Below are 22,703 nucleotides of genomic sequence, written 5' to 3'. Positions count from 1 at the left end.
AATGGTGATGGAGTTAAAAAAAGTGTGAGATGAACACAGAGGATCTAGAATCAGAAACAAATATTGAAGAACAAAGGCCTTTAACTGGACAGACTTGCACAGTCCGTGTCTGGATATGGCCGTTTGGGGAAGGATGGGCTGGGGAGAGCTTCAATGGCTGGGAGGGTGTAGATCAGGGATCTGAAAGTCCCTCCTTGAGGGCCACAATCCAGTCGGGTTTTCAGGATTGCCCCAATGAATATGCATTGAAAGCAGTGCATGCACATAGATCTCATGCATATTCATTGGGGAAATCCTGGAAACCCGACTGGATTGCGGCCCTCAAGGAGGGACTTTGAGACCCCTGGTGTAGATGGACTGGAGTGAGCTTTGACGGAGACTTCAGTAGTTGGAACCTAAGAACAGTACTGGGCAGAGCTTTAGATCCTTGCCCAGAAATAGCTAAGGAGAAGAAGAAAAAAGAACAACAAATTTTTAGATTGAATCAGATTGGGCAGACTAGATGGACCATTCGGGTCTTTATCTGCCGTCATCTATTATGTTACTATGTTACTATGACACGGTTTGAAAAGTCTGCACATCGTCAGGTCCTCTTCCATAGTCCAGGACTACCACAGACTCTGGCTATGATCACCTACCCGAGATCCGGAATCCTCTAAACCTGAGGATTCATTTTGAGGGAGTAAAGGCATTGACCTTGACTTCACTCATCCCAGTCCTTTCTGACTGGATCTCCTGTTAGCACAGTTACTTACCGTAACAGGTGTTATCCAGGGACAGCAGGCAGATATTCTTGACTGATGGGTGACGGCACCGACGGAGCCCCGGTACGGACAATTTTAGAGTGATTGCACTCTAAGAACTTTAGAAAGTTCTAGCTCGGCCGCACCGCGCACGCGCGAGTGCCTTCCCGCCCGACAGAGGCGCGCGGTCCCTCAGTTAGTATAAGCCAGCTAAGAAGCCAACCCGGGGAGGTGGGTGGGACGCAAGAATATCTGCCTGCTGTCCCTGGATAACACCTGTTACGGTAAGTAACTGTGCTTTATCCCAGGACAAGCAGGCAGCATATTCTTGACTGATGGGTGACCTCCAAGCTAACAAAAAGAGGGATGGAGGGAAGGTTGGCCATTAGGAAAACAAATTTTGCAAAACAGATTGGCCGAAGTGTCCATCCCGTCTGGAAAAAGCATCCAGACAATAATGAGATGTAAAAGTGTGAACTGAGGACCAAGTAGCAGCCTTGCAGATTTCCTCAATAGAAGTGGAGCGGAGGAAAGCTACAGATGCTGCCATTGCTCTGACTCTATGGGCCGTGACAGAACCTTCCAGTGTCAGTCCGGTCTGAGCATAACAAAATGAAATGCACGCTGCCAGCCAATTAGACAACGTACGTTTAGAAACGGGACGTCCCAATTTATTTGGATCAAAGGACAGAAAAAGTTGAGGAACTGATCTGTGGGGTTTCGTACGCTCTAGATAGTAAGCCAGAGCCCTTTTACAATCCAAAGTGTGTAAAGCTTGTTCTCCAGAATGAGAATGAGGTTTTGGAAAGAAAACAGGGAGAACAATGGATTGGTTGAGATGGAATTCAGATACAACCTTAGGGAGAAACTTTGGATGTGTACGCAGAACCACCTTGTCATGGTGAAAAACCGTAAAGGGAGGATCTGCGACCAGTGCATGAAGCTCACTGACCCTCCTGGCAGAGGTAAGGGCAATAAGGAAAAGCACCTTCCAAGTAAGAAACTTGAAAGGAGAGGTAGCCAAGGGTTCAAATGGAGGCTTCATTAAAGCAGAAAGAACCACATTGAGATCCCAGATAACAGGAGGGGCTTTAAGAGGTGGTTTCACGTTGAAAAGCCCACGCATGAACCTGGACACCAGGGGATGAGCTGAGAGAAGTTTTCCATGGACTGGCTCATGAAAAGCTGAAATGGCACTGAGGTGGACTCTGATGGACGAAGACTTAAGGCCAGAGTCAGACAAAGAGAGCAAATAGTCCAACAACGTCTCCACTGCCAGGGAAGTGGGATCAAGATGATGAAGAAGACACCAGGAGGAAAATCTCGTCCACTTCTGATGGTAACATTGCAGAGTGGTTGGTTTCCTGGAGGCATCCAGAATGGAACGAACAGGCTGAGATAAGAGAGTATCATGAGATGTCAGCCCGAGAGATACCAAGCTGTCAGGTGTAGAGACTGGAGGTTGGGATGAAGGAGGGTTTCCTGCTGTTGCGTAAGCAGAGAAGGAAACAGAGGAAGAAGAAAAGGTTCCCTGGAACTGAGTTGAAGTAGAAGGGAGAACCAATGTTGCCTGGGCCACCTCGGAGCAATCAGAATCATGGTGGCTCGTTCCCTCTTGAGCTTGAATAAGGTTCTCAACATTAGAGGCAGAGGAGGGAAGGCGTACAGGAACAGATTCGACCAGTCGAGGAGAAAAGCATCCGCTGTCAGACGGTGAGGAGAGTAAAGTCTGGAGCAGAAGAGGGGCAGCTGGTGATTGTGAGGAGCTGCAAAGAGGTCTATCTGAGGAGTGCCCCATTGAGTGAAGATAGACTGCAGAGTTATAGGATCGAGTGTCCACTCGTGAGGCTGGAGAATTCTGCTGAGTTTGTCCGCTAAAGAATTCTGTGTTCCCTGAATGTAGATAGCTTTCAGGAAGAGATGGTGATCTATGGCCCAATTCCAGATCTTTTGGGCTTCTTGGCATAGAAGGCGAGAGCCTGTCCCACCCTGTTTGTTGATGTAGTACATCGCAACTTGATTGTCTGTGCACAACAAGAGGACCTGAGGAAAGAGAAGATGTTGGAAAGCCTTGAGGGCATAAAACATCGCTCTGAGTTCCAGGAAATTGATTTGATGCTTCTTTTCCTGGGCTGTCCAAAGACCTTGAGTCTGGAACTCGTTCAAGTGAGCTCCCCATGCATAAAGAGAGGCGTCGGTGGTGATAACCAGGTGATGAGGGGGCTGATGGAACAGAAGACCTCTGGATAGATTTGAGGATACCAACCACCATTGAAGAGACTGACGAAGAGATGATGTCACAGATATGTGTCGTGAGCAAGGATCCGTCGCTTGGGACCACTGAGTAGCAAGGGTCCATTGAGGAGTGCGTAGGTGAAGACGTGCGAGGGGCGTGACATGAACTGTAGACGCCATGTGCCCCAAGAGTACCATCATTTGCCTGGCTGAGATGGAAGGCAGTGAAAGTACCTGTTGACATAGAGACTGAAGGGTCTGAAGACGATTGGATGGCAGGAAAGCTCTCATGAGGAGTGTGTCCAGGATCGCTCCAATGAATTGAAGTCTCTGAGTAGGGATGAGATGAGATTTGGGTAGATTGATCTCGAACCCCAGAATTTGTAGAAACAAGATGGTTTGGTTGGTGGCCAGAAGAACTGCTTGAGCGGATGTGGCCTTGATTAACCAGTCGTCCAGGTAAGGGAAGACCTGGAAGTGATGAGAGCGTAGAAATGCCGCTACCACAATGAGACACTTGGTGAAGACCCTTGGAGAGGAGGCAAGGCCGAAGGGCAGCACCTTGTATTGGTAATGAGAATGATTGATCATGAAGCGTAGGTACTGTCTGGAAGCCAGATTTACTGGTATGTGAGTGTACGCTTCTTTGAGATCGAGGGAACATAGCCAGTCGCCTTGATTGAGAAGAGGATAAAGAGTGGCCAGAGAAAGCATCTTGAACTTTTCTTTGACCAAATATTTGTTGAGATCGCGGAGATCTAGAATGGGTCTGAGATCTCCTGTTTTTTTGGGGACTAAAAAATATCGGGAGTAGAACCCCTGCCCCTGCTGGTCTAGGGGAACTTCTTCTATGGCATTTAGAAGAAGGAGGGATTGAACCTCTTGGAGAAGAAGGGTTAATTGAGGACTGGAAGCAGACTCTTTTGGTTGACTTGGAGGAGGTAGTGACTGAAAGTTGAGAGAGTAGCCGTGGCGGATGATGTTGAGGACCCACTGGTCTGACGTGATAAGTTCCCAACGGCTTATGAAATAAGTAAGGCGTCCTCCTATAGGTTGTGGAAGTTGGGTAGAAGGAACAAAACTGGCTATGTTCTGGAGAATTAAGTCAAAAGGGTTGTGTAGACTTTTGCACTGGTGCAGGTTTTACCTGTTGTTGTTGCTGAGGCTGTCTAGCAGCCGGCCTTTGTTGTCTCTGGCGTCGTTGCTGGGGAGCAGCTTGAGGCAGAGGACGAGCCACAAATCTACGCTGGTAGGAGGATTGTGGACGAAAAGGTCTGGTTGTTGGCGGCTTCTTAGACTTAAGAAGTGTATCCCATCTAGTCTCATGAGCCGATAACTTTTGAGTGGTGGAGTCCATGGAATCTCCAAACAACTCATCCCCTAGGCAAGGTGCATTGGCTAGCCGATCCTGATGGTTAACATCGAGTTCAGAAACCCTAAGCCAGGCCAGCCGTCTCATTGCCACTGAGATGGCTGTAGCCCTAGAGGTCAGCTCGAAGGTGTCATAAATGGATCTAACCATGAATTTCCGGAGCTGGAAAAGCGAAGAACAAGTTTGGTGAAAAACCGACTTTTTCCGATCAGGGAGATATTTCTCAAAAGCAGAGATATTCTGAATAAGCTGCTTTAAGTAGAAGGAGAAATGGAATGCATAATTCCCTGATCGATTCGCCAACATTGCATTTTGGTATAGTCGTTTCCCAAACTTGTCCATAGACTTTCCCTCTCTGCCAGGAGGGACAGAAGCATACACACTAGCCCCCTTGGACTTTTTGAGGGTGGATTCGACCAAAAGGGACTCATGATGTAACTGGGGTTTATCAAACCCAGGGATAGGAAGGACTCTGTATAGAGAGTCTAATTTTCGGGGAGCCCCAGGAATGGTGAGGGGAGATTCCAAATTTTTATAGAACGTCTCTCTCAAGATATCATGGAGAGGTAACTTAAGGTATTCCTTTGGAGGCTGATCAAAATCCAGAGCATCAAGAAAAGCTTTGGATTTCTGTGACTCAGCCTCCAAAGGAATAGAGAGAGAGTCACACATTTCCTTTAAAAAGGAAGAAAAAGAAGATACTTCTGGTTTAGAGGAGGGCCCCAAGGCAGAGGTGTCCTCTTCACCAGAAGAACATTCTCCCTCAGAAAGGAGAGGGTCTTCTGAGTCGCCCCACAAGTCAGGGTCTTGAACTTGGAAGCTCCGGTCCCGAGAATCCGGCGTGGAAGACTGTAAGTGATGGGATTTTCTATGAGATTTCCCTGACCTGCCTGACTCGGTACCGGGGGATGTGACTGTATGCACCGGTGCCGAAGTCTGAACAGCTTGATGGTGGGATCTCGGCTCCGGTGCAAGAATCGGCATGGAGACAGAGGAAACAGACTGTACCGGTACCGACGAAGTGGAAGTTGACAAAGTAGGACGATCCACTGTCGGTACCGGCGGCTCAGACCGGACTGGTACCGGAAGACTCGGTACCAGGAGTGAAGGCAGAATGTGCTCTAACTGTTCTTTAAGTTGTAATTTTAGAACAGCAGCAATACGGTCTTCGAGAGAAGGCACCGGTACCGCCTTTTTCTTTTGCGGTACCTGCGGTGCCGCTCTACGCTCCGAGGATGAGGAACCCGATGTAGAGGGGCTCACCTCTATTGGAGCGGAGCGCTTCCGTGAGCGCCTCGAGGTCTGCAGGATTGGGCTCGCTGCTATTGAGACCGGAGGACGCTCCAACGGGGAAGGCTTCTTAGCCGGCTTACCTGGAGGAGCCGACACCGACGCGGTATCGCGTGGTGTCGACGATGTGGGTGCCGACTGAGCCGGAGTCGAAGTCGGTGCCGGAGTGGTATCGGACATCTCGGTGCCGAAAAGAAGTTTTTGTTGAATCTCTCTATTTTTAAGAGTTCTTTTCTTTAGAGTCGCACAGCGGGTGCAGGTAGACGATTGATGGTCCGGGCCAAGGCACTGTAGACACCAATTATGTGGGTCAGACAGTGAAATTGGCCGTGCACACCGCTGGCACTTTTTAAACCCGGGTTGAGGGGGCATGAATGTGAAGACGGCTTCAGCCAAATCGAAGGCCGAGGCTTCGATAGTGGCAGTAGGCCCCGCCGGGGCGAAACCGAAAAAAGAAAGAAAACTAAATCAGTTTTTTTTTTTTTTTTTTAAGAAAGAAAGTAAAATAAAATGAAGGAAATAAACCTTCTAAAGACGTTTACGCGAGCGGGAAGGCGAAAAATGGAAAAAGTTTTCAACAGCCGTTGAAACGTGCGACTTCTTAGCTCCGCGGAAACTAAGAAACTGAGGGACCGCGCGCCTCTGTCGGGCGGGAAGGCACTCGCGCGTGCGCGGTGCGGCCGAGCTAGAACTTTCTAAAGTTCTTAGAGTGCAATCACTCTAAAATTGTCCGTACCGGGGCTCCGTCGGTGCCGTCACCCATCAGTCAAGAATATGCTGCCTGCTTGTCCTGGGATAACACATAGTAAAGTTTTCTGCTGGGGAACTGTGCTCTGTGGAGGTAGAATCGCGGCTCCCCCACCTCTCAATGTGTACTATCAGTGGTGAAATTCCATTCTGTGCAGATGCTTTATACTTTATATAAGCTTCAACATCAATTGACAAAATTAGAATCAAACCACTGCCCCAGATCTCCTGAGGATCTCTGAAGGGGAACTTCTAATACTCTCATTGGTTCAAAGACATCTCCGCAGTTGTGCTTTACCTTTGATGTTGAGTCGCCATTCAAGGACTTGGAGAGGGGGGGGAGGGAGAATTTATGCCCCAACAAATGAGTTTCCCATGACTCTAAGATCCTGGAGGGATCCGAGAAGGCTAAGGCTAGCAATCCTGCCCTACCCTTACGTGGCACACGAACACTCCTCAGCTGACCATCCAGTCTAAAGCTAGCATGATATAGGGGTAGAAAGGCCTGGGGAGTCCATAGGAATAGGTGATTAGCAAAATCAAGGTGTTTTGAGGCAGATACAGGCTTTTAAAATAAAATTGGAAAATTCAAGGTGGCTGCTGAGGCAGTGTTTTGGTACCTAAACATGGCCTGGGAGAGCTTAAAGTTCCAAAAATTCTGGGAAGGGGTTTAAATTTTGAATTTCCAGCACCCCTCCCCCGATGTCTCCCATAGACAGTAATGCACTGTACTCACAGGACTGGAAGGTGCTTTGCCTGTATCAGCTCTTACTGCAGCTGGAGTGTGGAGAAGATTTTTGCTTCAAACAAGCTTTGGGCTTTTTTTTAGTCAGACCACCAGAATCTGAAACCCTCAACCCCACTAGCTTCTGATGCGTCTTCGAGGGGTGGGGGAAGACGAGATTCAGCCGGCACCAGCTACAGTCCTCTGGACTAACACAGGGCCACTTGGCCTGTGCTCAAGTGTCTGATAAATTAGGGGTGAGCCAAGCTCTCAGGGGAACTCTCCCCAAGCTGTCTAAAAGTTAGTGCAGACCATCTAGGTAGATTCCTTGTAAAAAGGTCGCCCTCCCAGCTACAGCCATCTGATCCAAAGACTATCTTCTCCCAGGCAAAGCTGTCTCAGGATTTCTGAGAAGCACTGTAGCACCAGAAAGCCTCAAAAACTGGATAAAAAACCCCCTGAAAATAATAAAACTGATGAAAACCAGAAAAAAAAGACCTTCTCTTCTCGCTTTCAGAAGGAAAAACTGAGGATCTGAGGCACTGCAAGTGACTTAAGGAGGTGAAGTTGAAAAATGTAGATGCCGCTTCTGCAAATCTCGCAAGTGAGGGAAAGAAACCCACATGTCAAATTTACTGTACCTTTTGCACTGGAATGCTCATTTATGGAGGGGGGACGATCTCTGGGATCTAAATATATGGAGTACTTTTAAGTCCAAAAACTGGGTAAGTAATGGTATTTAAACTAGCACTCCCGATTTATTCTTGTTTGAAGCCATTCTTGCAGTATATGAGACCTGACATCTGCCCAGTTCATGCCACAAGATTGGCCTCAAAATGGGCGCACACAACCTATTGAGAAAGCCCTGCGTTTCCCCTTCACAGATGCAGCTAGACCAGGCAAACTAATGCTGCTGTGGGAAGTTCTTCAGACTGTGCAATATCTGCCACATTCAGCCAATGTAATAATTCCCACAATGAAGTATTACCATGAGCTTCAGCTGCACCCTACTACCCATATATTCTGCACCTGCACTGCTTGGACACTGAATTTCTTTACCCAGAGCCCTAGCAGACCCTTTTTAATCTGCAGTTGATGCTTTTCTGGGGGAAGGAGGAAGAGAGAAATGGGAAGGAGAAAGGGAACCAACCCAATAGCTGTCACTCTCAGGCCACTGTACCACTATGCATCAGACCATAAAAAAAGACAAGGGAGGCATCTTTTCAGTCAGTAAATAAGTCTTGTCTCCCTTGCTTTTTTTGTGGTTTGTTGATATTCTATGGCAAGGTGTTCCTTCTTTGCCACTATGCACTAGTCCATAAGCCCCATGCTCAACTGAAGTCAAAATTAGATGTCAATGAGAGCAAAAAGTCAAATTTCATCAAGTAATAACAAGCTTTTGTTAATTATGACAGGAGTCGCCATACAACATATTACCAGCAATTGGAAAAATTTCAATAGGGTTAACTACACATTTTGGTGGAATTTGCTATGTCATTTATAAAATGGAAAGAACAATTGCCATACAAAAAGGGAATTATCATAATTTTAAAAAGATTTGCGGGCCATTAACAAATTATTGTAATGAATAGACATCATTTTCCACTGAAAGTACATTTATACGTAGGGGGAGGGGGGAGGGTAGAAAGTTCCTTTATTGGTCTTATTAATAGATAAGAATACAATATTTATATGATATTTTGAATTAAATTACTTGTGGGAAGGGTGGGTGGGGAGGGAATAAATTTATGTATGTAAAATTATAATTGAATGAATTTCAAGTAATGTGTAAAAGTTTCAAATGATGTAATATTGAGTACTTGATGTAAGATGAAAAATGAATAAAGAAACTGAAAATAAACCCCCCCCAAAAAAAAATGACTACAAAAAGCTACACATACAGTCCCAGGAGCCCCAAACTTTCCAGCTGCATAGCTCATGTCCCGATATCTGCTGGAGACAGAGAATATTGAAGAGCTGAGACTGCATGGGGTTCTATAAAGGGTGATGTCAGCGGGCTAGCTGTCCTCTCCCCTCCATCTGCCGCTAGAGGACAAAATTTACATATCTGAATTGGTCTAAAGGGGGGGGGAAAGGAAATTATAATTAAAGGATTTGTGAGCAGCAATAGCTGAGCTATAAGATTTAAAAGCATCCAAGGTAAATCGTGCCAAACGAACCTGATTGAATTTTTTGATTGGGTGACCAGAGAGCTGGATCGAGGACATATGCTAGATGTAATTTACTTGGATTTCAGCAAAGCCTTTGATACAGTTCCTCATAGGAGGCTGTTGAACAAACTTGAAGGGCTGAAGTTAGGACCCAAAGTGGTGAACAGGGTCAGAAACTGGCTGTCGGACAGACGCCAGAGGGCGGTGGTTAATGGAAGTCGCTCGAAGGAAGGAAAGGTGACTAGTGGAGTCCCTCAGGGTTCGATGCTGGGGCCAATCCTATTCAATATGTATGTAAGTGACATTGCTGAAGGGTTAGAAGGAAAAGTGTGCCTTTTTGCAGATGATACCAAGATTTGTAACAGAGTAGACACCGAAGAGGGAGTGGAAAATATGAAAAAGGATCTGCAAAAGTTAGAGGAATGGTCTAATGCCTGGCAACTAAAATTCAATGCAAAGAAATGCAGAGTAATGCATTTGGGGATTAATAATAGGAAGGAACCGTATATGCTGGGAGGAGAGAAGCTGATATGCACGGACGGGGAGAGGGACCTTGGGGTGATAGTGTCCGAAGATCTAAAGGCGAAAAAACAGTGTGACAAGGCAGTGGCTGCTGCCAGAAGGATTCTGGGCTGTATAAAGAGAGGCGTAGTCAGTAGAAGGAAGAAGGTGTTGATGCCCCTGTACAGGTCATTGGTGAGGCCCCACTTGGAGTATTGTGTTCAGTTTTGGAGACCGTATCTGGCGAAAGACGTAAGAAGACTTGAGGCGGTCCAGAGGATGGCGACGAAAATGATAGGAGGCTTGCGCCAGAAGACGTATGAGGAGAGACTGGAAGCCCTGAATACCCTAGAGGAATACCCTAGAGGAATACCCTAGAGGAAAGGAGAGACAGGGGAGATATGATTCAGACGTTCAAATACTTAAAGGGTATTAACGTAGAACAAAATCTTTTCCAGAGAAAGGAAAATGGTAAAACCAGAGGACATAATTTGAAGTTGAGGGGTGGTAGATTCAGGGGCAATGTTAGGAAATTCTACTTTACGGAGAGGGTGGTGGATGCCTGGAATGCGCTCCCGAGAGAGGTGGTGGAGAGTAAAACTGTGACTGAGTTCAAAGAAGCGTGGGATGAACACAGAAGATTTAGAATCAGAAAATAATATTAAAGATTGAACTAGGCCAGTTACTGGGCAGACTTGTACGGTCTGTGTCTGTGCATGGCCGTTTGGAGGAGGATGGGCAGGGGAGGGCTTCAATGGCTGGGAGGGTGTAGATGGACTGGAGTAAGTCTTAACAGAGATTTCGGCAGTTGGAACCCAAGCACAGTACCGGGTAAAGCTTTGGATTCTCGCCCAGAAATAGCTAAGAAGAAAAAAAAAAAAAATTTAAATTGAATCAGGTTGGGCAGACTGGATGGACCATTCTGGGTCTTTATCTGCCGTCATCTACTATGTTACTATGTTACTTGGACTTTAAACTATTTAGGTTTCTAATGGCACGACTCAAATAAGAATTGAAATAAAGAGATAAAATAAATGCATAATACTCACCCCACCGTTTTCTTTAGGATGTGCCGAAGGATATTCAATGAATTGGCAGGCCTGTTTTGAAAATTAAAATACGAAAGCACACTGCAACTGTGATCTCTATTTAAGAAAATCCTAAATTTATGAGAGTGCAGGTAACATAATTTAGGAGGTGAAAGAGTGACTAAAGTAATCAACAGCAACAGCAAAGGACATTAGCAATAATCGTGTTAATAACCGGGGCAATAGGTTTAAAGAGATGTCTGGTCTGACCAGAGTTGTGCTTAATGCCAATGTTCATGTGCCAATTTTAAACATACAATAATTTAAACACAATTACATTTGCTACAAAGTAAATTAGAAATTGTTCAAATGCAGTAGCATTTTAAGGACATCAAACTCAGAAGATGGATCCAAGTCTTTATGCCTCATATGGAGGTCCATTTCTCATGTATTTTAGAACAAGATCTGCCAACACACTACCTGTACTAAAATACATGAGAAATGGACCTCCATGTCCTAGAGACAACCTGCATGAACATCAATTTTACAACTAAAATGTCCAAATTATGAACAGGGAAAAATAAAGCCTAGGCTATATTATAAAATGGTCACATAACTGTCCAGTGGGGTAGTCTGATAGTTACAGTAGTGGGGTGAGAACTAAGTGGCAGGTTCAAATCCCACTTCAGTTATGATTCAGACGTTCAAATACTTGAAAGGTATTAATGTAGAACAAAATCTAGTTCAGAGAAAGGAAAATGGTAAAACCAGAGGGCATTATTTGAGGTTGAGGGGTGGTACACTCAGGAGTAATGTTAGGAAATTATTCTTTACGCAGAGGGTGGTTGATGCGTGGAATGCGCTCCTGAGGGAGGTGGTGGAGAAGAAAATAGTGACAAAAGGTATGGGATGAACACAGATGATCTCTAACCAGAAAATAATGGGTATACATTAAAGGAACTAAGGCCAGTACTGGGCAGGCTTGCATGGTCTGTGTCCTGTATATGGTCATTCAGTTGAGGACAGGCTGGGGAGGGCTTCGATGGCTGGGATGGTTAAGATGGGCTGGAGTGAGCTTTGATGGAGACTTCAGTAGATAGAACCTAAGCACACTACTAGGCAGGGCTCTGGGTTTCTGGCCCAGAAATATCTAAGAAAAAGGACCATTTAAATTAATTTAATTTAAATTCAGCTCTTTGTGATTTTAATTTATTTAAATTGTGAGTCCTCCAGGGTCAGAAAAATACCTACTGTACCTTCAATATAGGAGAAATATGTGACCATTTTGGCAATTCATGCAGCATACGAGCTGAAGCATTTTGGGCAAGTTTAAGGACCCTAAATATAAATTTGAAGTCCAAAATATAAAGGATTGCAATAGCCAAATAAAGGCATAATAAAAGCCCTGTGTGGGCTTCGGCATAACAGTTATGTTATTATTTAGACTCAAGTGACCATCTAGTGCCGTGCTAGGCAATTCCGGTCTTGAGAGCCAGAGCCAGGTCAGGTTTTCAGGATATCCACAATGAATATGTATGAGATGGATTTGCATGCACTGCCTCCTTGAGATGCAAATCTATCTCATGCATATTTATTGTGGATATCCTGAAAACCTGACCTGGCTCCGACTCTCGAGAACCGGAATTGCCTACCCCTGATCTAGTGCATAAAGATAGGAGAGCTATTTATGTGCTAAACCTGGCTGCTTAGCTCTAAATATTGGAAGCTAACTAGACTCTGCTTCCAGAAATGTTCTCGAGGTAGCCAGCTTCCTCTTCACTACTACAGTAACTGGTCATTTTCAGAGCTGCTGATCAAATAGTCAAATGAAAGCAAGTTAACCGGCTGGCAGCTGCTCCCGGCTGGTTAATTCTTTAAAAGGGCGCCTGGTAGGGGCTTTATTTTATAAAGGAATGCAGGCATCTACCTACCTTTGTAGACTACTAGCCTAAGCAGGTACATGTGTGCCTCACAGGTGCAAGCACTTATGCTAGTCATGAAGATGGCTTAATTGCTAGCACCTAATTGCTACAGATACATACACATGTAACTTATTCTATAATTTATATGCAAAAGTTTGAGCCCCCCCCCCCCTTTGTCAACAATGGACAAGTAGTTTAGTGGTTAGTGTAGAAACCTGAGAACCTGGGGAACTGGTTTCGATTCCCACTGCCGCATTTTGTGACTCTGAGCAAATCACTTAACAATCCATTGCCCCAGGTACAAAATAAATACCTGTATATAATATGTAAACTGATTTGCCTGGCAGTATATCAAGTCCCATTCCTTTTTCCCCTAAATAAAGAAGTTTATTTGCAGTATAGAATTTAGGCAGGTATGGGCACATGTCATTATTCTAAATATTTTTTCACATAATGGGATCTAGTGCCTAAGTTATAGCATTGACCTCTGCATGTGACAAAGAAATAGTTAAATACAATGCTGCTAAATAAGACTCCTCAATTCAAGGTGAATAAATAAGTTATGTCTGGCTTATAAAATGAGTAAATTGAATCTTTACATACACTCAGAATTATGTGATTCGGCCAAGAGCCATAGCTCCTATAGCCGAAACCACCAACCCATCACTGTGTATGACTTTTGTGAAAGAACTTAAAGTGAACGTGCTATTCAAACAATAGAACTGTTTTTCGATGGCAAAAGAAGGGGGGGAAAAAATTCCCACTTAGCTTTCAAGTGTTTCAACAGGTCCCGACATAGACCATGTTTCGAGGTTCTTTTTCAAGGAACCCAGAGGATGATGTAAGCAACTCAAATGCCAAGGAACTGATGGTAGTGTGAATCGGGCAAATAATCTTGTAATCATATATAAAGTGAGATGAAAAATTTTCAGGCAAATAATCTGGCGTCCCACAGGGGTCACCACTATCCCCATTACTTTTCAATGTTTACATGTCAACATTAGGTGCACAACTGTCCCAACTAGAATTAAAATTATTCAGTTACGCAGACGACTTTATGATCATCATCCCATTCGCCACCTCTCTCTCAGAAGTTACTCCCAGGCAACAGAAGCACTAAACTCGATGGAACAATGGATGACTGAATTTAGACTGAAGCTCAATTCAGAAAAAACAAAATTCTTCATAGCTTCGCCACACCCACTAGATACTACAACTCCACTACGCATCAACAACTTTAGTTACCCCATTCTACCCACTCTGAAGGTTCTGGGCGTAACGCTGGACCAGGGCCTAACCATGAAAGACCAGGTAGACTCTTTGGTCAAAAAAGTTTTTTTCTACTCTCTGGAAGCTTCAGCCCATTAGAGCACTTTTGATGCACCATCATTTACAATCCTGGTACAATCTCTCATAATGCCAACTGGATTACTGCAACATCGCCTATCTGGCAATTTCACAGAAGAATATGCGGCGATTGCAACTGGTGCAGAATGCAGCAGTCAGGCTGATCTTCGGGTTGAAGAAGTTCGATCACATAACTCCCTCCTATAGACTCCTGCATTGGTTGCCAATGGAGGCGCGTGTGAGGTGCTTTTGCTTCAAGGTTCTATTCGGTCTAGCCCCCAAATACATAACCGACCTATTCTCCTTTTCAACCAGTAGACATAAAAGAAGCTCAAACTTGAATTTTGTTTCCCCCCCCCCCTGTTAGAGGATGTAAATTCAAAATTCATCACCAACATCTTCTCTCTTATCAAGCAGCATTATGGGGCAACGATCTGAAACAACTACTTACTCTTGCCAATACATATAGGGAATTTAGGAGACAGCTGAAAACATATCTTTCCTAAAGTACATAGGAAACTGATTCGCACAATCTCTCTCTCAATACCAGATCTCTAGAACTGCTAAACAATAGATATTAACTACGTCAATTCTACTCAATTTGTAACATTTTTAAAAATCATTGTAAACCGCATAGAACTTCACGGTCCTGCGGTATATAAACCGTTATTATTATTATTATATAAAGTGAGATAAAAAATTTTCATCTCATTCTATATATGATTACAAGATTATTTGCCCGATTCACACTACCATCAGTTCCTTGGCATTTGAGTTGCTTACATCATCCTCTGGGTTCCTTGAAAAAGAACCTCGAAACATGGTCCATGTCGGGACCTGTTGAAACACTTGAAAGCTAAGTGGGAATTTTTTCCCCCCCTTCTTTTGCCATCGAAAAACAGTTCTATTGTTTGAATAGCACGTTCACTTTAAGTTCTTTCACAAAAGTCATACACAGTGATGGGGCGGTGGTTTCGGCTATAGGAGCTATGGCTCTTGGCCGAATCACATAATTCTGAGTGTATGTGAAGATTCAATTTACTCATTTTATAAGCCAGATATATAACTTATTTATTCACCTTGAATTGAGGAGTCTTATTTAGCAGCATTGTATTCAACTACTTTGACTTCCTAGTCTTTCACGTTTTGATAGAACAAACTTCCCCACTTTATCTATTTATTTTGACAAATTTTTCCCCATCTTTGCGAGTTCTTTTCCTGTCCCTGCCCCATCCCTGCAAGCTCCGTCCTAATCTGCACAGGCCGCAAACACTTTAAAATCATGTGTTTGAGGCTTGTGTGGTTAAGGCAGAACTTACAGGAATGGGGCAGGGACAGCGACAAAACTCAAGTTCCTGCAGGGACAGGGACAAATTTGTCTCCATGTCATTCTCTAGTTTTATCTTCGACTCCCAGCTTTCCTTTACCCCCCAGGTCTAAACTTTTGTTATGTAAGTCTAGTTTCCTTACTTTAAGACAATTGTACACTGTTAGAAGTCTCTTTAATCATAATTCATTGCATGTACTTGTTCTTGCCCTGTTTATGACCCAACTAGACTACTGTAATATTGTTTATTCTTCCTCAACTTCAGACAGCTAGCAAAATTTATCAACCGCTTTTAAGAAGTGACCCCCATTCCTAATGTTATATTCCCCCTCCTTTTTCTTTTAACTTTGTTTATTAATGATGTAATTATTGACCCCACTTCCCCTTTTACCCTCAAGTTCATGTTTGTTTTTGTAAATTGTCTTTTTAATGTTCACTCCTCCTCCACCTATAATTATTATTTTAACCTTTTATTTATTTATTTTTTTTATTTAGCATTGTAAACCAGCTAGATACATGTTGATGGTCGGTATATTAAAAATAATAAAACTTGAAACATTACAAAACTGCCATTCGTCTTTTGTGTCGTGCAAGTAGATTTAATTAGGTTACCTTGCTGCTAAACCACCACCATTGGATTCTGATTGAATATAGAATCAAATTTAAAATTTGATTTCCTATGTTTAAGGTTTTATTTTCATTCTTTAACCATCCCATATATTCCGCTTTGCACACTTTGTTCCTTGCATGACCACAGGTTAGTACTTTTCCCTCCATATATAGCCTAGTTAGAATTCATTCTGCAGTGTGCATTTTTCTCATGATCCCTGCTTTGTGGAATTCCCTTTATCTATTCCTCCATTAAAAACACTGTGCTATACTGCCAGGCTTTACCAGGACAATTTGGGTGGATGTCTGGCAGCTGATCACCTCTAGTTCCCTATTCCCTCTCTTTTACCCTTACCCTGGTCCTCTGCTCTTCCTCCTTTCAGCTCTTTTTACTGTCGTTGGTTACAAGTATGAGTGTTGCTGTCCTATCATGATATCGTCTGTTTTTTTTCTGTTTTTAGACTGTACACCTTTTTGCTCTGCTTGGTGTAGTTAAAAGCAGTGTTGCACGTTGGAAATAAACCTGTGGGTGTTTCAAGGAGCAAACAACTAACTAATGCTGCACAAATATAGTTGACAAACTTATACATATAGATCTTTTTCAGGAAACTATCAATCAGCTTTTTGTAGGTTGATGAATTTTAAGCACTTACAAGAGGGATGCTTTTTGTTGTTTTCATGATGGAGGAATCTGTGTGAGAAAATGAGGTGGCCGTTCTCTCCCCCTTCAATTGCTGCCACTCACAACTTTCTCCTGATTGACTGCCCCAGACGAATGGGGACTGGGAGCAGAGGCAGCAGGGAACACACTAGAGAATGAAATGGTAGATGTTACCCACGACTAGCCCACCAAAACGGTGGCAGGAGGAAAGGTGCTCACCGCAGGTACGGGGACAAGGACATTCACCGCCCCATGGAGTGGTGAATGGCCTTGTCCCCGCAGTTAAGGGAGGGAATGCGCGTGGTCACCGATCACGCGCAGCCCCCTCCCTCCTTCCTACCTACCAGGGCTGTGGAGTCGGTAGACAAATGTTCTGATTCCGACTCCTCAGTTTTTTGTACTTCAGACTCCGACTCCAGGTACCCGAAATTTCCTCCGACTCCACAGCACTGGTTAATTTTCAGATCGTTAAAATGGAATGTCAAGTTGAGAGAAATGAGCATTTTCAACATCACCTTCTTTTTGCTTTTAATCAAGGTTCTAAGGCCGCAGAAGCTGCTCGCAACATTTGTGCTGTGTATATAATGGGTGCTATAGCTGAAAGAATCGCTCGTGATTGGTATGCCAAGTTCAAAAATGGAGTCAATAGATAAATGTTCCGACTCCGACTCCTCAGTTTTTTGTACTTCTGACTCCGACTCCAGGTACCCGAAATTTCTTCCGACTCCGACTTCTCGACTCCGACTCCACAGCCCTGCTACCTACCCACCCGAATCTATCTATCTATCTCCCTCCCTCTTACCTTTGCGGCGGGTTTTAAGGTTTCAAAGTATTTGTTGAAAGCTGCCGGAGCATATGTGCATTGTGTGCTTCTGTGGGTAGAAGCTTCTCCTCTGACGCAACTTCCAGTTGCGTCAGAGGAGAAGCTTCCTCCCACGCAACTTCCAGTTGCGTCAGAGGAGAAGCTTCCTCCCACACACACACACGCGACTGCACGAACACTCCGGCGGCTTTCAACAAGTACTCTGAAACCTTAAAACGTGCTGCAAAGATAAGGGGGAGGGAGGGAGATGCATGGACCACATGAGGGGTGCCGAAGGGAGTGAGTTGGCGAGAGGTAAGGGTGGATGCTGCGGGGATGGGGCGGTGAAGGGGACAGTGGTCTGATGACGGGGTAGTGACGGGGATAGATTTTTTTCCCCGTGTCATTCTCTAGAACACACCAGCTGCTTTGTGAATGTGACCACTTGCCTCCCTAACTGCAAGCCATGAAAAGGATCACAATAATTTACACTCATATCTGCAAATCACATACAGAGCTTTTCTGGCAAAAGAAATCACAGGACTAAGCTGAGAAAGGACACAGAAGGAAATCCATTATCAGCACAGAGCATTAGAATTTAACTATACAAAAATAATTTTATGGCTCAATTTATAAAAACTGCTCCTGTGATACAGGAGATGTTTTCTTATAGGCATGTGGATGCCATCATTTATTTAGTTTCTGAATCAAATATAATTTCCCTTCCTCCACTAAATGCAAATATCTTTAAATTATTCCAGGACATCATTTCATATAGTAGGAAACATGATATCCCAAGGTTTGCCCCCTGGGTTCAGTGTTATCTACTCTATAGTTTAATATTCACCCATAGCCACTCTGTGATGCAAGTAGATTGTGTATCATCACCTTTATGCAGATATTATAACTATGCATTCACCTGCTATAATGGAATGTTCTCAGATAATCTGAACATAGTTTATCATTAATTCTAAAAGCCAGAGTCTCTAGTGATCCTGTTTTTGTTCACCCAGTTGTTTTAAGGTGGGGAGATGTGAACTGACAGAGCTGAGATAACCTCTAGACCAGGGATCTCAAAGTCCCTCTTTGAGGTCCGCAATCCAGTCGAGTTTACAGGATTTCCCCAATGAATAAGCACTGAAAGCAGTGCATGCACATAAATCTCATGCATATTCATTGGGGAAATCCTGAAAACCCGACTGGATTGCAGTCCTCAAGGAGGGACTTTTGAGACCCCTGCTAGTCTAGACAGACTTTTGTGAATCAGAAGCAGTATACATTAATTAATAAGGAAGTCCATTTAGCCTTTTATAAAATGAGTATTGTTCGGGTTTAAGACTGTTGTCAGAGTTCCAGGCTATCAACTCCTGCTTGGACTACTGTAATATCATCTACAAGGGGCTTCCTGCTTCTTCACTAAAGCTCTTACAGTTCATGTCGAATGCAGAAGCCATGCTGTTACTCAGGAAGTCAAGCTGGAAACAGCTTTCCTGGCTACCAACAGAATACTGTGTGTTATTCTTGGTGTTTTAAGATGTTTTTTTCTTCCTCCAAGTATCTGGGCACTGTGCTATAACCATAAGCATATGGTTGTTCAAGTTGGACTGTGTTTACAATTGCTGCACTGGGCTTTTTCCCCCTCTATCCCTTCATCATGGAACGCACTGCCATATGAATTATGTGTACTGACAGATTTATAGAAATTTTTGAAAATGCATCTATTTATTAATTCAATTTCTAGCTAGGACTGAAAGGCATATCATTTTTTTCTGGGGTTACTTTAAGATGCAGTATGACACGTTATTGTTTGTTTGGTATGATGCCTGCATGTTTGTTTTTGTTTCTCGCCTTGAACATTGATGAGTTACACATTTATGTATATTATAAATTTATAAATAAATACTGTCAGCATAGCTATGGCTAGCATTCAGCATTTTCAGTTGGCATAACTAATGTCAGCGAAGGCCTATGGGAAATTATATCAATCTGACTTTGGCATGTGAATGTAGATAGACCCTGAGTGTAGGCAGACTGTTTCATATGGCCCGAAAAGACGGTGTTAAATAGCTCTGATTGAATCATGATTAGCTAAAAGGTGTTAATGTGTTAATGTCTGATTAAGAGGGTGCTTAGGACAATGGGTCCAGGTGCACAGATAACTAAAGTTAATCAGAAACTATTGTCAGAGGCATACTGGAAATTACATTTGACCATAGCCTATTCTTCGGCTGTCTAGCACAAGTTTACTAAGGAGGGGGAGATTTAACTTCTATTGAAGTTCAATAGATTCTGGTTTTTAGAATAAGTTTCCAAACTATAAAAGCCCCCTCACAGCATCACCCCCTCTCTTGGCTCTTGGCACTCTGGTCCTCTCTTGTTTCTCTTGAGTTCTCTCTTTCTCTGTCTATCCTTCTCTTTATCTATGGAACACGAAGCTTAGACCATCACCCCATCCCCCTTTTCTCTCTCTCTCTCTTCCTTTCCCTGTAACTTCACGCTTCCTTCTGGACTCTATAAGGCAGGGAAACTGCTTTGCTCTCTACTTAATTGTAATGCTTCAATGTAATGCTTCAGAATATTGCTTTTCTGTAAGACTATTTCTATAATATATTCTTTATGCAATCACCTCTGGCTGTGTTTCTTATTGGATTCTCTTCCTGGTGAATCTTCAGTGAGGGAACTGAACCTGGGACCTGGCGTTTGTAACCATATATTGTGGGGGTCACTAACAATCCTTACAAATACATAGAATGCAAAGTTTACTTACTTAAAACTTCCAAACTTCTCTTTTATCCCTTCAACTGATATCTCTTCTAACATAAGAAGATGTGAGGTGAAGGCGTCAATATGACCTGAAAAACATGACAAGCTGAGCTTACTCACCAAAGAGATATAAACAGTGGTGGGAAAGGCATACAAGGCAATACATCCAGAAATATGTCATTTGTAGACAATTTTTCTAGGCAGCGACTCCTAATGTAGAACCTCACATCATGCAGCTTTAGTTTGGATTTCTCTTTCCAACATGAATCACCTAACGGGTAGTGCAGTTGTCTGAGAACTAGAAGAACTCTGCTTGATCCCCTTGTGACACTGAGCAAGTCACTTAACCAACCATTCGATGCCCCAGGTACAAAATAAGTAGCTCTATACAATATGCAAACTGTTTTTATTGTAACTGCAGAAAGGTGGTGTATCAAATCAAGTTTCAAGTTTCCTAAAATTTTGATAAAACGCTAATCGTAAATTCTAAGCATTTTACAATAAATAAAAAAAGGGAAACATTGAACAGATAAGTACCGACTAGACAATACTTGACATAAAAAACAAACAAAAGGAAAATGGGGAGAACTACAATTTTAAAGTAAAGAAGACATAGAGGGTAAAATACAGTAGGGGAGTTAGGGAAATCAGATTATTAAACAACCCAGGCGATCACTAAACCTATTCAGCAATCGTGTCTTGGAAAAGGAAGCATTTAAGATTTCCCTTAAATTTATCTATATTTTGTTCGGCCCTAATATGAGGTGCACTTGCTCACATTGAATGCCATCTGCCATTTGGATGTCCAGTCTCCCAGTCTCATGAGGTCCTCTTGCAATTTAACAACTTTGAATAACTGTGTCATCAGTAAATATAATCACCTCGCTCGTTATTCTTGTTTCTAAGTCATTGATAAATATGGTAAAAAGCAGCATTCCCAGCAGAGACTCTGGGGAACGCCACTATTTCTCCTTCTCCATTGAGAATATTGACCATTTAATCCTACTCTCTTTTCTATCCTTTAACCAGTTCTTAATCCACAATAGAACGCTGCCTCATGTCCCATGACTTCTTAATTTCATCAGGAGTCATTCACGAGGTACTTTGTCATGTCTTCTGAAAATGCAGACACACAATATCAATCGGCTCACCTTTATACTCATGTTCACTCACTCCTTCAAAGTAATATAGCAGATTATTAGCGAGACAAGATTTGGCTTTAACTCCTTAATTCTGATTGAACACTGATATCTTTATGTTTATTATAAAACTTTCTATACTGCATAACAGCCTAAAAAAAGGATCTAAGTGGTGTATTGTTATCTTGCCAGCATTTGCTACCATTGGGTCATTTCTCTACAATTATTCTCTTTCTTTATTCAACCCAATCTGAATTCATAAAATACACAGTATAGAAACACATTTGTTGACATTAATTACTGAGATTAAGATGTTATTTAGCAAAGTTGCCGAACAATGAGAGGCTAGAGAAACTGGGCTTCTTCTCCCTTGAAAAGAAGAGACAGAGGGGACATGATCGAAACATTCAACATTGTAACATAGTAGATGACAGCAGATAAAGACCCAAATGGTCCATCCAGTCTGCCCAACCTGATTCAATTTAAATTTTTTTAAATTTTTTCTTCTTAGCTATTTCTGGGCAAGAATCCAAAGCTCTACCCGGTACTGTGCTTGGGTTCCAATTGCTGAAATCTCCATTAAAACCTACTCCATCCCATCTAAACCTCCCAGCCACTGAAGCCCTCTCCAGCCCATCCACTCCCAAACGGCCATATACAGACCGTGCAAGTCTGCCCAGTACTAGCCTTAGTTCAATATTTAATATTATTTTCTGATTCTAGATCCTCTGTGTTCATCCCACGCTTCTTTGAATTCAGTCACCGTTTTCCTCTCCACCACCTCTCTCGAGAGCGCATTCCAGGCATCCACCACCCTCTCCGTAAAGTAGAATTTCCTAACATTGCCCTTGAATCTACCACCCCTCAACCTCAAATTATGTCCTCTGGTTTTACCATTTTTCTTTCTCTGGAAAAAATTTTGTTCTATGTTAATACCCTTCAAATATTTGAATATCTGAATCATATCTCCCCTGTTCCTCCTTTCCTCTAGGGTATACATATTCAAAGCTTCCAGTCTCTCCTCATACGTCTTCTGGCACAAGCCTCCTATCATTTTCGTTGCCCTCCTCTGGACCGCTTCAAGTCTTCTTACGTCCTTCGCCAGATACAGCTCCAAAATTGAACACAATACTCCAAGTGGGGCCTTACCAATGACCTGTACAGGGGCATCAACACCTTCTTCCTTCTACTGGCTACGCCTTTCTTTATACAGCCCAGCATCCTTCTGGCAGCAGCCACTGCCTTGTCACACTATTTTTTCGCCTTTAGATCTTCGGACACTATCACTCCAAGGTCCCTCTCCCTGTCCGTGCATATCAGCT

At 43.2% G+C, this 22,703-nt stretch overlaps 1 protein-coding gene across 2 annotated transcripts in view; it reads right to left on the bottom strand.

The window, feature by feature from the left end:
- The window catches only part of ICE2 (interactor of little elongation complex ELL subunit 2), a 152,826-nt gene that overhangs the window by 35,560 nt on the left and 94,563 nt on the right, over positions 1 to 22,703 (bottom strand). Inside the window, exons 12-13 of one of the 2 annotated variants that reach the window (XM_033920479.1) lie at positions 20,247 to 20,331; positions 10,833 to 10,883 (exon numbers count right to left, since the gene is read on the bottom strand). In XM_033920479.1, the coding sequence (XP_033776370.1) occupies positions 10,833 to 10,883; positions 20,247 to 20,331 (136 nt within the window). Of the gene's footprint in view, positions 1 to 10,832; positions 10,884 to 16,700; positions 16,826 to 20,246; positions 20,332 to 22,703 lie in introns of those variants that run through there. The other variant, XM_033920480.1, reaches the window with a different exon arrangement.

The sequence above is a fragment of the Geotrypetes seraphini genome, chromosome 14 (assembly GCF_902459505.1).
Source record: "Geotrypetes seraphini chromosome 14, aGeoSer1.1, whole genome shotgun sequence".
NCBI lineage: Eukaryota > Metazoa > Chordata > Amphibia > Gymnophiona > Dermophiidae > Geotrypetes > Geotrypetes seraphini.
Note: the sequence above shows the minus strand (reverse complement) of the source record. Positions and strands in the feature narration are given on the sequence as shown.